At 39.2% G+C, this 15,608-nt stretch overlaps 1 protein-coding gene across 1 annotated transcript in view; it reads left to right on the plus strand.

Moving 5' to 3' along the window:
- VCAN (versican) overlaps positions 1-12,832 on the plus strand; it is a 108,858-nt gene extending 96,026 nt beyond the window's left edge. Inside the window, exons 13-15 of the mRNA XM_066602961.1 lie at positions 6,348-6,492; positions 8,426-8,608; positions 10,286-12,832. Of these exons, the coding sequence (XP_066459058.1) occupies positions 6,348-6,492; positions 8,426-8,608; positions 10,286-10,416 (459 nt within the window). The 3' untranslated portion in view covers positions 10,417-12,832. The remainder of the gene's footprint in view (positions 1-6,347; positions 6,493-8,425; positions 8,609-10,285) is intronic.
- Positions 12,833-15,608: the final 2,776 nt, after the last annotated feature.

Consider the following 15,608-nt stretch of genomic DNA (forward strand, 5'->3'; position numbering starts at 1 on the left):
AAATTAGGTAAATACAACCTCAGGGCTTATTTACATGAGCGTATTTCAGCCATAGTTTTCACAGTCGGCCGATATACGCTTCCATCTAAGCAGTTCCCCCCTTCCCTCCCCCTCACCGACTCTCTGCCTCTCTCCTCCACTCTGGCGTTTGCAATGGGAGGGGGTGGGATGGGAGCCCTCAGATGAACAACAACACATAACAAATTATACTGTGCCTGTATTTAACAAAACCAGCAGTTTGGGAAAAATTAAATACACCTTTACTGCTTCCATAGGAATTAAGAAAGTAAGTATCAACCAGGTGCTGCTAATCGAATGCCCTTGATTAACTGATCATCATTAAGTGTGACACGCTCTATAAAAGCAGACGTTTTGACTGTTTGCTGGTCTGGAGCATTCAGGTATGTGTTAACACAGTGCCAAGGAAGAAAGTCATCAGCAATGCTCTTACAGAAATAATTGTTGCTGCCTATCAATATAAGAAGAGTCGTAAGGCCATTTTCAAACAATTTGGAGTCCATCATTCCACAGTGAGAAAGATTATTCACAAGTGGAAACACCCAAGACAGCTGACAGGGAAATATTGGGAAAAAACAAGAACTACATTGCAGGCTTCAGTTAGCATGTTAGATGTTCAAGTTCATGACAGTACAGTTAGTAAAAGATGGAACAAGTACGGCTTGTTTGGAAGGGTTGCCAGGAGAAAGCCTATTTCTTTCTAAAAAGAACATAGCAACATGATTAAAGTTTGCAAACTTGCATCTGAACAAACCACAAGGCTTCTGGAACAATGTCTTTTGGACAGACAAGACCAAAGTGGAGATGTTTAGCCATAATGTCCAGTGCCACGTTTGGTGAAAACCAAACACAGATAAGAGCATAAACACCTCATATCAACTGTCAAGCACGGTGGTGGAGGGGTGCTGATTTGGGCTAGCTCTGCAGCCACAGGATCTGGGCACCTTACAGGCATTGACCATGAACTCCTCTGTGTACCAAAATATTCTAGAGTCAAATGTGAGGCAATATATCCAAAAGCTAAAGCTTAGCCAAAACTGGCTCATTCAACAGAACAATGATCCAAAGGACACCCGCAAATCTGCATTAGAATGACTGAAAAATAAAAGAATCAAGATGTTGCATTGGCCAGTCAAGACCCAGACTTCAACCCAGTTGGAATGCTGTAGCATGACCGTAAGAGAACTGTACATAAGTAGATGCCCAAAACCTCCTATGAAGTGAAGCAGTGTTGTGAAGAAGCGTGGGCCATACAAAAAATAATTACTTCAAGTTATTGCTGCTAAAGTTTGATCTACAAGCTATTGATTCATGAGATGTACTTAATGTTTCACACACTGCTTCTGCATTTTAGCCTAGTTTTCGTTAAATAAATAATGATATTGTGTAATTTGTTATGTGTTGTTGTTCATCTGAGGTTGTATTTACCTAATTTTAAGACCTTCTAAGGACCAAATGTTTTTTTTTTATTATGCCCTGATATGTAAAACCACAGAATTCAAAGCATTGTACTTAGTTTTTTCTCATGACTGTACAGAATGAAGCTGCCACTTATAACGGCATGTTTAAGAGTGTTATCCCAGGAATATAAGTTATCCCCTGTCCACAGGAAAGGGGATGATTTTCTGGTACCCTCAACGATCATGAGAAAGTGGGTTTAGAGTGTCCAACAGTGAAGGCAGCGGCAGTCACATATATGCACCGCCACTCCATTCATTTCAGTGGGACCACTAGAGATAGTCAAGCGCTTGAAATGAATGGAGTGAGGGAGCACATGCTGGGTGGGATATTTGACTTTCATTATCAAGATTGGTGAAGTTCCTAGTAATTAAACCCAAAAATATTATCAAGATGATCCCTATCCTATGGATAGAGGATAACTTGTTTACATTGTCAACAACTCTAATGGTGAAGTACAGAAGACCTTAGTGATTGCACCAGACCCATGTTTACTGTACTTTTCTGTCAATTCATCAGACATATATGACATGAAGGTTATGTTGGAGCTTGGTCATCTCCTGCACTCATGCAAAATTTCCTCTGAATATTTATCTACAATTGGAGAGAATGAGACCATAAGGCCAATGACCTCCCAAAATGGGAAGAATGGACACCATGTGTGGATCTGTTGCACCCGTCCAGCATACTTTTTACCTGTAGAAGGAACTAACTCCCCCTACCCGATTTATACTGCTTTTATGATTAACTTTAATGTCCCTAAACTTCACCTAGGAACTTTCAAATACGTTTCTATCTTTAGAAAGTGAATGGCTGCCAACAGTAAAAATCCTTAGACCATTCATGGCCATGTAATATCCGGTTGACTGGACTACTGTATAAACTGGGCAAGTACAAAAACTGAATACAGTTTAGATATCAATAAGGTAGCCAAGTGACTTTTTGTCACATTTGCCTTCCTTTGAACTTTTCTTCCAAGTTTATACCTAGTAACAAACAATATTGTAAAGTAATTTCAAGGGCAAACATGATCAAATGAAGCAGTTTCTGGAGCTCACCCAGAATCCCGATCAATACTTTCAGCTGCCTGACATCTAATCTCTAACAATAAATGCAAAGAGTGCCATTTAATCTCCAACATGCTGGATATAAAAGAATAGTGCTGCATGCCTCAGTATTACATTTTGCTGTCATTATACTTAAAAAAAAAAAAAAACTAAGCGATTGCATTGACATTTAAGGAACTTAAACAACTTTATGCCTGAAACCAAAAATGCTGAGTCAAGGAGAATTTATTATGATAAAAAATGCTGTTTTGAGCAATATTTATAGCTGAATCCATAAAACTGTCATATTCAATAATTTCTGTAAATCTTAGGTTTAGGGAAAAAAAATGAACTACAAATAGCGATGGAAGTTGAAATGTCTGTGGTAAACTAACATTCCAAGAGCAGTACAAAATTGAAGTGTAGATGGTGGTTTCTTACTGGTTGTAAGACAGGGAACTCTAAAACCGTTACATAAACTATTAAACTTGTTATGTTTTTAGATTATTTTGTTCTTTTTAGTGTTTCTCAGGGTTGCAATTGACACTTCGTACCTACTGGGGCAGTTAATATGCTTACGGATCACTTTATTGTTGAGCTATTCGCTCTGGTCCCTCATTGTCTCATGTGACCAACATTGTACTGAGCCAATCCTACAGCAGACTGGAAGTCACTGTCTCCATTTATTCCTATGAGGCTCAAATTGCGGCTCTCATAGGAATGAATAAAGAAAAAGACTTCCAGTCCATGCAGTAGATACTATAGCATTTGACTAGTCCCATTGTGTGTCATCTGGAGAGCTGAGGGACCCGATTGTTCCAGATGTCTCATCAATATATTAATCAGTAAGTTTATTATTTGCCTGATTAGGCATTTAGTTAATTGCATCCCAGGCAAATTATAAAAAGTTTCCTCAGAGTGGTCTTGTAACAATTAGGGCAAATCTGTGAAGCCAAAACGGGTGTACAAAAAGTTTCACATTTAGCACTAGCCTCACTAGTGCAAAAAATGAAGCATGGCTTGTCATGAGGGGCGTGGCCACCCAAGCCCAATGCATTTATGTAAATGTGTCAGGCTTAGGAGGCCACACCCCGTTTTATAAAAATGCAAAGAGCTGGTTTTCCAACTTTTTTGCACAACTGAAGCTAGTACCAAAATTTGCAACATTTGTATGCCAGTTTTGACTTCATAAATTCTTCTCTAAGAGATTAAAGTGACCCTCCAGTTTAGGGACAAAATTCTGTCCTAGGACTAAAGGGTGGAGGGGTATTGCTTATCTGTACTTTTTTCTTCTTTTCCTGACCCATCAATTGCACTGGTTTGATTCTCCATTTTCTAGCAATCTAATAGATGCTGTGAAATGCTCTGTGATTGGCCAGTGCTGATCACCTGACCATGTGAGCAGCACTGGTCAATCACATAGCATCTGTAATGCATTAGTAGTCCTAACACTACCAATGTATTATAGATGCTCTGTAGTCTATAGTTGCCATCTTGGAGTCAGATCCGGCAGAACAAAGGGCTAGGTAGAGAAGATATACTACAGGTAAGATACCTCTCCGCTCTTAGGTCCCTTTGTCACCAAACCTAATGGTCACTTTTAAAGGCCACTCTGGGACAAGTTTTTGTTTCCTTGCAATTAACACATAGTGCCTATTATGGCAAATAAACTTACAAATTGTTTTATTAATAAGTTATCTACTCCACTCTGGTCCCCCATCGTCCCACGTGATCCATGATGTGATTTAAATAATTGGTGTACAAAAGTTGCTTATACATAGCGTGGTTCAAGAGAGGTATTGTTTCTCCCTGTGGAGAGTACCAATTAGTTGTAAGGAGGCTTATAGGTCATGCAATATTCCTCTGGGAAACTTGATTTGAAAATAGGAGATGGTATAATGCTACTGTAGCACCACGTATTGAAAGGCAGCTGGGTGGCGCTGCTGAGGCTTTAACTTCCTCCCATCGCATAATTAGTGTGTTAATAGAACCTTAAGCCCCATTTACACAGGACGAGTGTTGGGCAAACAATGCTCGACACTCGTCCCCGGATGTATTCACTCCCGTGTTGTTGCACAGGAGCGAGTATCATTAGCTCGCAGCGGGGAGGCTGGAGAAGATTTCTCTCCTCACTCTACCCCGCCCCTCTCCATTCACTTTAACAGTGGCCATTCAGTACTGAACGGCTGCTGTTTACACTGAACGATCATCGTTTAGCTCATCGTCCATCATTTGTGCAGCATACAATCCTGAATGATGAGTGTAAACAGCAGCTGTTCAGTACTGAACGGCCGCTGTGTTAAGTGAATGGAGAGGGGTGAGGGAGCGCGAGGAGAAAAATCTACTCCAGCCATCCCGGCCCACTGCTGGCTGCTCCGTCAGAGAGCCAGCGTTACTCGCTTCTGTGTAACAGCAGCGGAGTGAGTACATGCAGGGACGAGTGTCAGTTCAACCTTTTTTTCCTCCAAACACAAATAGACCAGAGGAAAGTGAAAACTGCCTTTGACTTTAACTAGTTTTGCAGAGTAGAAGAAACCGTCCATATCCCAGATTACTAGATTTAGAAATACTAAATTATTACTATCAATAATGCTAAACTAATGACTTCTCAAATTGAAGGGTTACCAGTTACATGTTAAAATAACAAAAAGAGCTTACTTACCGATCCTCTGCCATGGGAATCCAGTGCTGTAGCTCTGCTGTCCTACCAGTGTTTGTTGTGGAAGATGATGTCAGAGGAGGAAACCCGACCTCTGTCATCATGGCACACAGAATGTGATCACTGATGCCAGAAAATAGACGGTGATACTTCATCTTCCTGTGACATCACCTCCACAGCAAACACTCGGAGGACAGTGGGGCTACAGGCCCGGATCCCCATGGCAGAGGAAGGGTAAGTAAGCATTTTTTTTGAATCTTAACACAGTTAGTGGTATACGGGCAATATTGTCCAATAACCGAACAACCCTTTTCTATTACACATTTGAGATATATTACAATCCCGGTGTTTATTCTTTTTATATCTTTATTTGGATTGCATTTTCTAGATGTATTTATTATCCTACTACTATTTGTAGGTGTTGGTATTTTAACCTTGAATGCATACCGAATGAAATGTTTATTTTTGTTACTGTATAAATGTTCGCCTGTTTTTAATCCAACCCAACATATTTGTGGCAGACATGCAAATCGCTATGAAAAATAACCCTCCTGAGTTCCAGTATGAGTCACAAAGCCAACATTAATGTAATCGTTAAACCTAAAAGTTGAGAAAAAAATGACATACAGTATGCAGTACCTGTGTTATTATCTCATTGAAATCATGGCAGAGTATTGTGGTATGGGCAATGGGCCAAGGCACTAAGAGAAGATTAAATGGTAAAGAAAAAAATAGAAAGGGAATTTGTTCTTGTTAGGATTTTTGGCATTGACCTTGAGAAAAACTCAAGTAGTTAAGCCAAGATAAAGGTGTTTGATGATGTAATCAGCTGTGAGGTCATAAAATGTCAGTCATGGAGATGTTGAGAAAACACACTAACTTTGAAGCTCGCTAATTTTTAACCTTATAAGTAAAGCAGGGAAGAGAAAAAATAATCTGTTTTTTGTTTTGGAACCTTCACAGTGCCAGTTATTAGCTTGGCATAGTTCTAAATTCAAAATAGTCACCATGTAGACTGTTAACCTCAAGTATATTAAATATGATGTCAGTTATAATAGTAACAGCAAGAATTTCCACGCAAATTGAAAAATGAATTTAGGAAATATTTCAAGATATTACAAAAAATATATAAATGTTCAAAATTGATGTAACTTTTTACCTTTTAGCAATATGAAAACTGGAGGCCAAACCAACCAGATAGCTTTTTTTCGGCGGGTGAAGATTGTGTCGTAATCATTTGGCATGAAAATGGACAGTGGAATGACGTGCCCTGCAATTATCATCTCACATATACCTGCAAGAAGGGAACAGGTATTTTTATTATATTTTTACAATTAATGTGCTTAAATGTGTAAGATTATATGTTTTTTTTGTATTCAGTATTACTATTGTGTTGGCTATGGTCTACATTATGTCACTGGACCTCTTCACTACTCAGAGGTGAGTCCTTTGACATGCCAAAAATGCTACAAGGGGGATTTTAGGACTCAGATATTGATCACCTATCCTTATAATAGGCCATCAATATCTGATCGGTGGGGGTCCAACTATTGCCACCACGGTCTATAAGTTGTTTGAAGGGGCTCTGGTGCTCGTGTGAGTACTGTAGCCTCTTGATTGGGTTGTGTCATAACTTAAAGCAATCCCAAGGCCCAAGTGAATGGGATTGAGCTGCAATACCAGACACAGCCTCTATGAAATGTAGAGCACTGTGCCTGGTAAAAACTGAAGAGGCCGCAGCACTTGCTGGAGCTTCACTACCTCTATGATTGACAATCTTACGATGGCTAATTTTAAAAATGTTAGAACCTCATTTCTTCTTGGAGTTGCATCTTTTAAAAGACTAATATTGTGCTGGCGCTCTATTTAGATATTCCAGACTCATTTTAGAAGCTTGATGGATATTCATATTGGTAAGCCAAGTAGTAAGGGTGGAGTATTGTAAACCATAGTCAGAATAGTTAAAGGGTTATTGACCACTAAAGACTGTGTTGAAAGAGGTTTTCCGAGACTAGGAAAAAAATATGGGCAAAGGAATGGGTTAAAATAAAAAAACATGGTGATAGTGCCATGAACGGCAAATGACTTCTGAGGCCAGTGATTGGGTTCAGGGGTTACGTGAACAATGAATAGCACGTGACTGCTGCAAGAGTTTCTGGGACTGGGATGATGAGGATAGGGCAATTGCAGTCTCAGAAAAACCCTATAAAGCAAAGAAATGGGGACTTAGAGCCTTTTAGTTTAAGAAAAGTCCCCATGTCTTACCTTGACCCCTCTATTCCAACATTGTTAACAAAATTTTAAAAAAAGTTTACCAAAATTTCCACAATTCGGCTCTATGTTCCTCTTCCAGACTACAAGAATTAGGGGTGCTGGGAATACATGCTACCAGCATTTCATTTCAGCGTAATATTTAGTTGTCTTCAGCAGATTTCTTCCCTTGTTGTAAAGTAGTGGACCACAAAAAGTATGGCTGAAAAACTTTATTAGGTGAGCACAATGCGAGCAACCAACCCCCAACAAAAAGGAGATGTTGAAAGACAGGTTGTTGACACAGATGTATATGAGTTGCGCTCAACATTCCCGAAACCAGCTTGCATCACAGCACACGTTTCTATGTTGTGTGAGACCCGGGGGCAGTGAACATTGCATGTTTAATTCCAGTCTATGATACGGACCAGAATAGGACATGCTGTAATTTTTTTTTTATGTGGATCACATGAAAAAACACCTGTTTGTATAGCCTTATTTGACTATACTGGGTCCATGAGCCGAATTCACAAGCGGCACACGGACTGAATATACGTTTGTGTGTAGGAGCCTTAACTTGCAAAAATCTACTCTAACCGCACACTTTTGATTAATGCTTTATATATGTAATATAGATGTCTGCAAAAAAATAATTTAAGTGATATCTGTGAAATAATGAGGCGGTTTGCTAGCTACAGCATGTTACTCATTTCTCTTCTTCCTGCAGTTTAAAGCCAACATTTAAACTTATGAACTTCTCTGCAGCGCTGAGAGATAATTGGTTTGCTGAGACGTTTAACTTTATTTTAGCAAACAATTAAGTTGTTGCGGGTTGACAAGTGTAGCATTGAATTAGGAAGGAAGGTGGCAAGTTCACTCTATGATTTTTCTCAACTCTTGATGCATGTCAGATTTACCTAAAAGCAGCAAAACGATTTGCAAATGTCAGTGTAAAAAGTTCTCAGTAACTCATACGTAGTCATATATTTTTCAGTTGCTTGCGGACAGCCACCTATTGTTGAAAATGCTAAGACATTTGGAAAGGCTAAACCAAGATATGAAATAAACTCCATGATCCGGTATCACTGCAAAGATGGGTTTATTCAACGGCATATGCCAACTATACGTTGCAGAGGAGATGGAAGGTGGGATCTACCTAAAGTCACATGTATGATACGTAAGTATAGAAATTAATACATTTACTACTTTTAGTTATTTTTAGTGTATTGTAGCTGGAAGATCATCCATATTCCAATATAAATATAAATAATATTAATACTGTTAATTTTAAAGTCTTCAGATCAGTATTTCTCCTTCTTATACTCTTAAGTTGGCCATACACATTAGATGAATGTCAGCCGAACTCGCTGATTTCACCAAGACTGGCCCACCATCTAGTGTATATGATCCAACTCCTCCCCTAATAGCAGATGTTGGGAGAAAAAAGAGTTGGACATGTTGGATTTCATCCTGCATGATCCATTTATTCACAAGGGAGATAGATCTACGGTCAAGGTATCTGGCAGTGGCTGTTTCACTCTTCCTGTGGAGAACACATTTATGGGTGTGTTAGGGGAAATAGCTGTTGGCCAAACAGATATCCAAGGCCTCACATCTACAGGTAGATCGGATTCCACATTTGGGAGCCCGCAGCAGAATCCAACCCTGCCCGTGGCCGAAGACACTGTATGATTCTGCTTACCCGTCCGGGTCTTCTGTGGGTCTTCTCTTTTCTTCACTGCAGATATGTGCGAAAGCGGGGGCCGGCATATGCGTAGTGGAGGTTTTTTCCAAACTCCTGCTTTCCTGCGGAATCCGTTGCCCATCCACAATTCAATTGCAGATGGGCCGCGGATCAGACTGCTTCCGTTGACATCAAGAAGGAAGCAGACGGTCCGCAAATCAAATCCACATGCTTTATTCCATTTGCGTATGCCCATGTATCCCTATGGGTGGCTTGACTTGTGGATCTTCCATGCGGGTAACACGCAGGGATTCCACAAATCAGATCCACCTGGACATTGGGCCTAAAGTGTGTGACCAGCTTTAAAACTGGATCCATATCTTGGCCTAAGTTATCTTTAAATGGCTATATCAAGCTGCCGCTGCATTGCAGAGGAGTGTTTTTAAGTTGCATGTACCTTTGTAAGGCAGTTGTCAATAAATTGTAAATTGCACTACAAAAATTCTCCATCTAGCCCCACCCTAAAACTCAATCATGATAGTTCTATGTTCTCACTTAGGTACACCCATTTTATTTGCCATATATTAGAAAATGGTTAGCAATAAGTCCTTTGGGCCATGTGTAGCTGATCAACTAACCTCCAGTAATTAGCTACTCCTAAACTATGCAGCACAAACGATGAGTGGTGAGTTTAACTATGACAGTGCAGTGTAAATAGCAGTCGTTCAGTACTGAACAGCCACTATGTTAACTGAATGGAGAGGGGCAGGGGAACGAGAGGAGAAAAATCTGCTTCTGCTGTGACCTAGCAATACAAGCTCTCATGCAGGAGTACAGGAGCATATATGTGCGGGGACGGTGTTGGACATCATTTGCCCGACATTCGCCCTGTCTAAATGGGGCTTTACCTTTTCTGTACATCTCATGCATAGATATGGTGGGCTCACCAGATCACCCAGGACAGCTATCTTTTCTGTTACATAAAGCAGGTAACCCACTATTATTAAGTCCATATGCCTTATGCCAAGGCATAGAAACAGGGGTTCTTTCATGAGACCACTTTAATGTTGTGTTTATCTACTGCATATCTACGGTATACGATGTCCATTATAGGTTCTTTATAATTTCTTAGTTTAACATAAATAACACAAATCTCTCTTGTATTCTTAGCTTCCATATACCAAAGGACTTACTCCAAGAAATATTACTACAAATTTAACCCACCCGAGATGAGGACTCCACTAAACACTCCTAAACATCTCCACCGTTGGAGCAGGACTTGGCAAGATTCCCCACGTTGAATGCACCGGACTTCTATTGAATGGACATCATATCTGCCAAAGTCCTAAATTACAGTGCCTTTCTTTTGAATTTCAAGAAGCATTATCTATCTGATTCGATCATGGATGTTTTGGACAATGGCATCACTCAGACAACAGAAGACAACAAGAACATTTTTCTAATCAAGTGTTAAAACTTATAGGGAACTAAACCAGATGTAAGCGTAATATCCAGCCTACTAGAAATTGTACGTCTAGTATGAAATGTAGTTTATGTCACCAAGGCAAGCAAACATATTGTATTAATGCAAGCTTATGTTAATATTTAAGCAGCTTGACCCTAGCTCCGATGACCTTTGTAAATAAGATGATTTAAATATGTTTTCTAATCATGTATATAAATTGAAGTAGTCATACTAAAGTCAGGCGTATTTAATAACTGCAATACAACTTAACTGCTAAATCACTAATTAAAAGCCAATACTAGTTGATCAAGGCTGGAAAAAAAAAAAAAAACTAAAACCTTGGCATAAAAAACTTTGTGCCACATATGGAATGTTTTTTGTAGGTTAATTATTACAACACTTGTGCCATATAACGCTATTGTTTTTTGTGTTGTGGAAAAAAAAAGATAAAAATATATGTGGGGAACATCCTTTCCACATCACTGATTTTTAAAAAAAAAATTTCTAATCGACTACAGACTTTTTTAAATAATGTTTTTGTTCATCCATGACCACTCTACAAAACAGATTTTTTTGGATGAAGAATGTTTCGTTTTTAGCTTTTTTTCTAATGCTAATTCATAAAAGGGTCATAGATGCAAACTCAGACCTGACATATATGCACCCTACTTGCATCAGATTATATGTAACGATTGCATCATTTTATTTGATGCAAGTTTTTATAACGATGTCTAGACTGCTGCACAAATAGATGCAACACAGGTAAAACAAGCTATGTCAGCTTTGAATTTGTACCATATAACTCGCACCTAGTCGGAGACTCCTGTTGTTTTCACCAAAAAAAAAGAGGATATTCTCTCGGTGTCTTTCAAAAAAAACAAAAGAAAAAAAAAACACTAGCATAAATTCAAGGTGCGTTCTACAATTTTTGTTAAAAAAAAAGCAAAATAAAAAAGGAAATAATTTTGTACATATAATCATTTTCTAGGTCTTTTTTTAATGAAATGATGAATGTTTATTGATGAATGCGGCAGCTGTGAAGCGTACAGACATAAATGTAGGAAGCCATACTGATTTAGCTTATAGGGTGCTTCTGTGCCATGCATGTTGACTCTAAAATCGAAGCATCGTATGTCATCTCTTGTTTTTAACGAGCAATTTGAATATATTTAAAGTTACTGTAAGTTTACAAATTAAGAGGTCAGGATGCCTGCTCACTTGAAATATATATAGGCTATTCCTATATTGGGCAGTCCTGAATGGACATATCACCTTTAGGTATGATCACTCGCAACTGTGGTATAAGTACCTAAGATGTAAAAAAAAAAAAATTCCTTATATACATTTATATTGAACATACATTAATTATCTGCATTTAAAGATCCCTTACTAGTTATTTATTGTTGTATGAAAGTGTACATTTTGCCTATACAAACATTTAAGAAGCCATTTTGTGGGCGGAGCCAATATTTAATACAGCATATGAATTCTCTGGGTAGCAATGACATGACGTGATCATTCTGGACACTATACATTCCTATTAATGGCCTACAAAATGGCTACCTCTACTTTGTGTATGGGACAAGTGCACTTTAAATAAGGGAAACGAACAACATCAAGCAAAGAGTCTGTAATGTCATCATGAAGAAATGTATTAAATCGATGGAACAGTGAGCCTTGTAAAATATCAATGCATTGTGTGCATGCTTTATCATGGGCATGTTTCAGAGATAACATTGAAAATTATGTTATATAGACAATGATCAACCGTTACGGTTTTAAAGTGATATATTAGAAGAAAAAAAAAAAGTTAACTAAATTTCACTGCTATGGGGGGGCTAGAACTCACTGGAAGCTCCTCTAGCCACACAATTCTATTATTTATTGCAATAAGCCAACTCATTTGAAGATTTGGCAGTTGCTCTGATGCTGGAAGATAGCCGCTCCATAAAGTAAAATGTCCGTAGTATGGCTTCTCGGCATACAGTCCTTATTACTTGTAGTGTGATTGATGCATTCCTCTGACTGCTGCACCTTGTGTTATCATATTTTGTACTTGACAGCAATGCACCACAGTGTTGACCTGTATGTTTTTCTACTATTACAATGCACATAATACTTTTTTTTGTATTTATATTATAACTTGTATAGTATATAATGTGAACCTTTGGGTATTTGTGAATGAAAGTCTAAACCTTTGTAACTTTTTATATCTGCTTCTGTTTCACCAAAGAAATTTTGTTTGTTTGCTAGTCTATGGTTTATAGTGTTTTTATTTATTCGTTTTTAATGATTTTCTAACTAGAGCAATGTGTAATTAGAGATAACGAAGAACAATAAAAACTCAAATGTCCAAGTGTCTCATGCAGGTATCATGAGCCTGTACACTTATGTCATCTATGCCAGTCTGGAAGGGAAGAATGTTCAAAAGAATATGAACATTCTAAGTGCCAAGGGCACTGGTCCTTAAAGGGACACAGCATAGAAATTGCACATGCAAAATATTTCATCTATTCCTCTTTTTATCTACCTAATTCTATTAGTCCCATGTGCTCTGAAATTACAATCAAAACTGGGAAAGTCACAAAGAATTATTCTCTTTGTGTCACTGGAAAATCATCCTCTGTCTGGTTGCAAAAGGAGCTCTCTACATTAGACCAAGAATAAAACATAAAGGAGTTCTTTCACCAAATGACACTATCCTGTGGGTAAGGGATAACTATCCAATCAGTAGGGGTCCCACCACTGGAGCGCCACCAAACCCGAAAAAAGGAAGTCTTAAAGGTGCCCAAATGAGTACATTGATGGTCAAGTATATGTACCACTACTCCATTCACTTCAGCGGGACTGCCAGATGCAGTTAAGCACCAAGTCCCATTGAAATGAATAAAGTGATGGCAGGACGCATGCTTGACTGATGGTCCATTTACCTTGGGTTCTTAGGGGATAACTATCTAAACTGTGTTGTTCCAACCACTGGGGACCCCCAATAATCCCAAGAAAAAGGGTACAGGAGATCCCTAAATGAATAGAGTTGCTGTTAATCATGCGCACCACCACTCTATTTAATTCAGTTGGTCCCCCGGAGGTAGGTGAATGCCGGGTCCTATTGAAATTAATGGAGCAGTGGTGCATATGCTAGACGGCTGCTTCAATAATTTGGGGACCTTTGGGACCCCTGTTCTAAAGATCAATAGGGTGCCAGTGGTCAGACCCCATCCATCAATAGGTATTAACTTGACCTGGTGGGGGCAACCCCTTTAGTCTATGTAACAATGTTCAGGGGTGGTGGTGCAACACTGGTTCAGGATAATGGGGTTATGGCAAATGAGAGGCGGCACATTCTTTTTTAAATTGAAATTACTTTACTAAACAGTGGCATCATAAGCAGGTTACGCTCCATAGGAGGGATCATGTACTTTTAATGTTAGGTAATGAACCGATAGCATGAACTCTCTCACTTAAAAGTAACAGTACTTCTACTCGCTTGGTATCTTTTGCTGACATATACATCTTGTTCTATTCCTCTATTGTTCCTCCTGGCAGCAGCAAGGCACATGGCGTTCCTCTTAAATTATCAAAATAATTTTACATCTTATTACTTGCAGCTTAACTGCTGCATACGTCATCATTGTGGCCATAGACCTCGACCTCAAATGCCCCGTGGGAGCAGCTTCCCCACTAATGCAATGCATTACACGTCGTAGATCATACTAAAATCCAGAGGTCGTCACATCATCATCATCATCATCAACTAGTGGTTTCTCTCTCACATTCACTACTCAATTCAATATACACTCTATGCCATATGTCTAACTGCACAATTACACCTCATTATTATGACACTCTATTACATTACATTCGGTACATTACACTGTCGTCATTAACCCTTTATACGTAAAATTATAAACATCCTATATACCATTACACTTTCATAACACATAACATCACATGTTAGTAACCCTTACAAGGCCTTGACTATTAACTATAACACCATATTAACCTTTTACATTACACACAGCTCTGTGAGTCCATTTATCCCCGATCCTGGCTGGGGGGCGCTTCACCCCAGGAGTGTGGCTGGTGTCCCATCCGTTGGTCCTCCTGGACATCAGGGCTCCCTAGCGTGGGGATACGGTCACTCTGATGCCCCCAGTAATGAGCCTCTGCCTCTGATGCCCCACTGCTGTTTCTCCTGCTCCAGCTTTGCCTGAAGCAATCTCTATGCTGCTCCACTCACTACTGAAGCTGCATCTCAACTGTGACGCAGCTCCTTTCTTTCTCACATGCACTCTGTGGTGCACAAAACTCCCACACTCCTGCCCTGTGGGAATGGTGAGTTTAAGCCCTCACTAATCCCCTAATAGTGGGGCCAAGTCTCCTGAGTGGTGATGCACTATCTACATACACTGTAAACTGTTATGTAATCATTGGTCGGCTTCAGGTAATACAGCGCTGCTTTAAATTACAATGACTTCATGCTCCAATATTTTCTACATAGAATGGTCATTCATGGGCAAGTGTAAGTTAAAACAACATTCAACAAACAGCGCCACGGACACTGAGGATCTCATGTAATTGGCTGGACGACCCAGCCAATTAGTTTGGGCATTACACCTGCATTACCGAAGTACATGCACTGATAGGCTTTCTAAAACTATCATGTGGTACTGGATGTTCTGTACTACTCTTTTCTGGCACCACTATGAACTACTCCTGTGAGCACCAGCTGAGGGTAGCTCCATCTTATTTCTCTGGCACACTGCATGCACTATACTGGTCCCGGAAGAAACTGCTGTCCTCATCATAGAAAGTGATTTACAGCCTTCAACAGCGATTTCGGTTATATGTGAAGAATTGCTTTATCTGTATTAGTTATCTACTTATTTTTCTTTAATCCTTATTTCTTGTTAGTTTTGCATTCACATTTTTATGTCTTCAGAAAAAATTGCTAATTTTCCATAGTTTCGGGTCTCAAGTTACAATATTTTCAATTTGCAATCATCATCTCGGGACCAATTAATAATG

This window comes from Eleutherodactylus coqui, chromosome 5 (assembly GCF_035609145.1).
Source record: "Eleutherodactylus coqui strain aEleCoq1 chromosome 5, aEleCoq1.hap1, whole genome shotgun sequence".
NCBI lineage: Eukaryota > Metazoa > Chordata > Amphibia > Anura > Eleutherodactylidae > Eleutherodactylus > Eleutherodactylus coqui.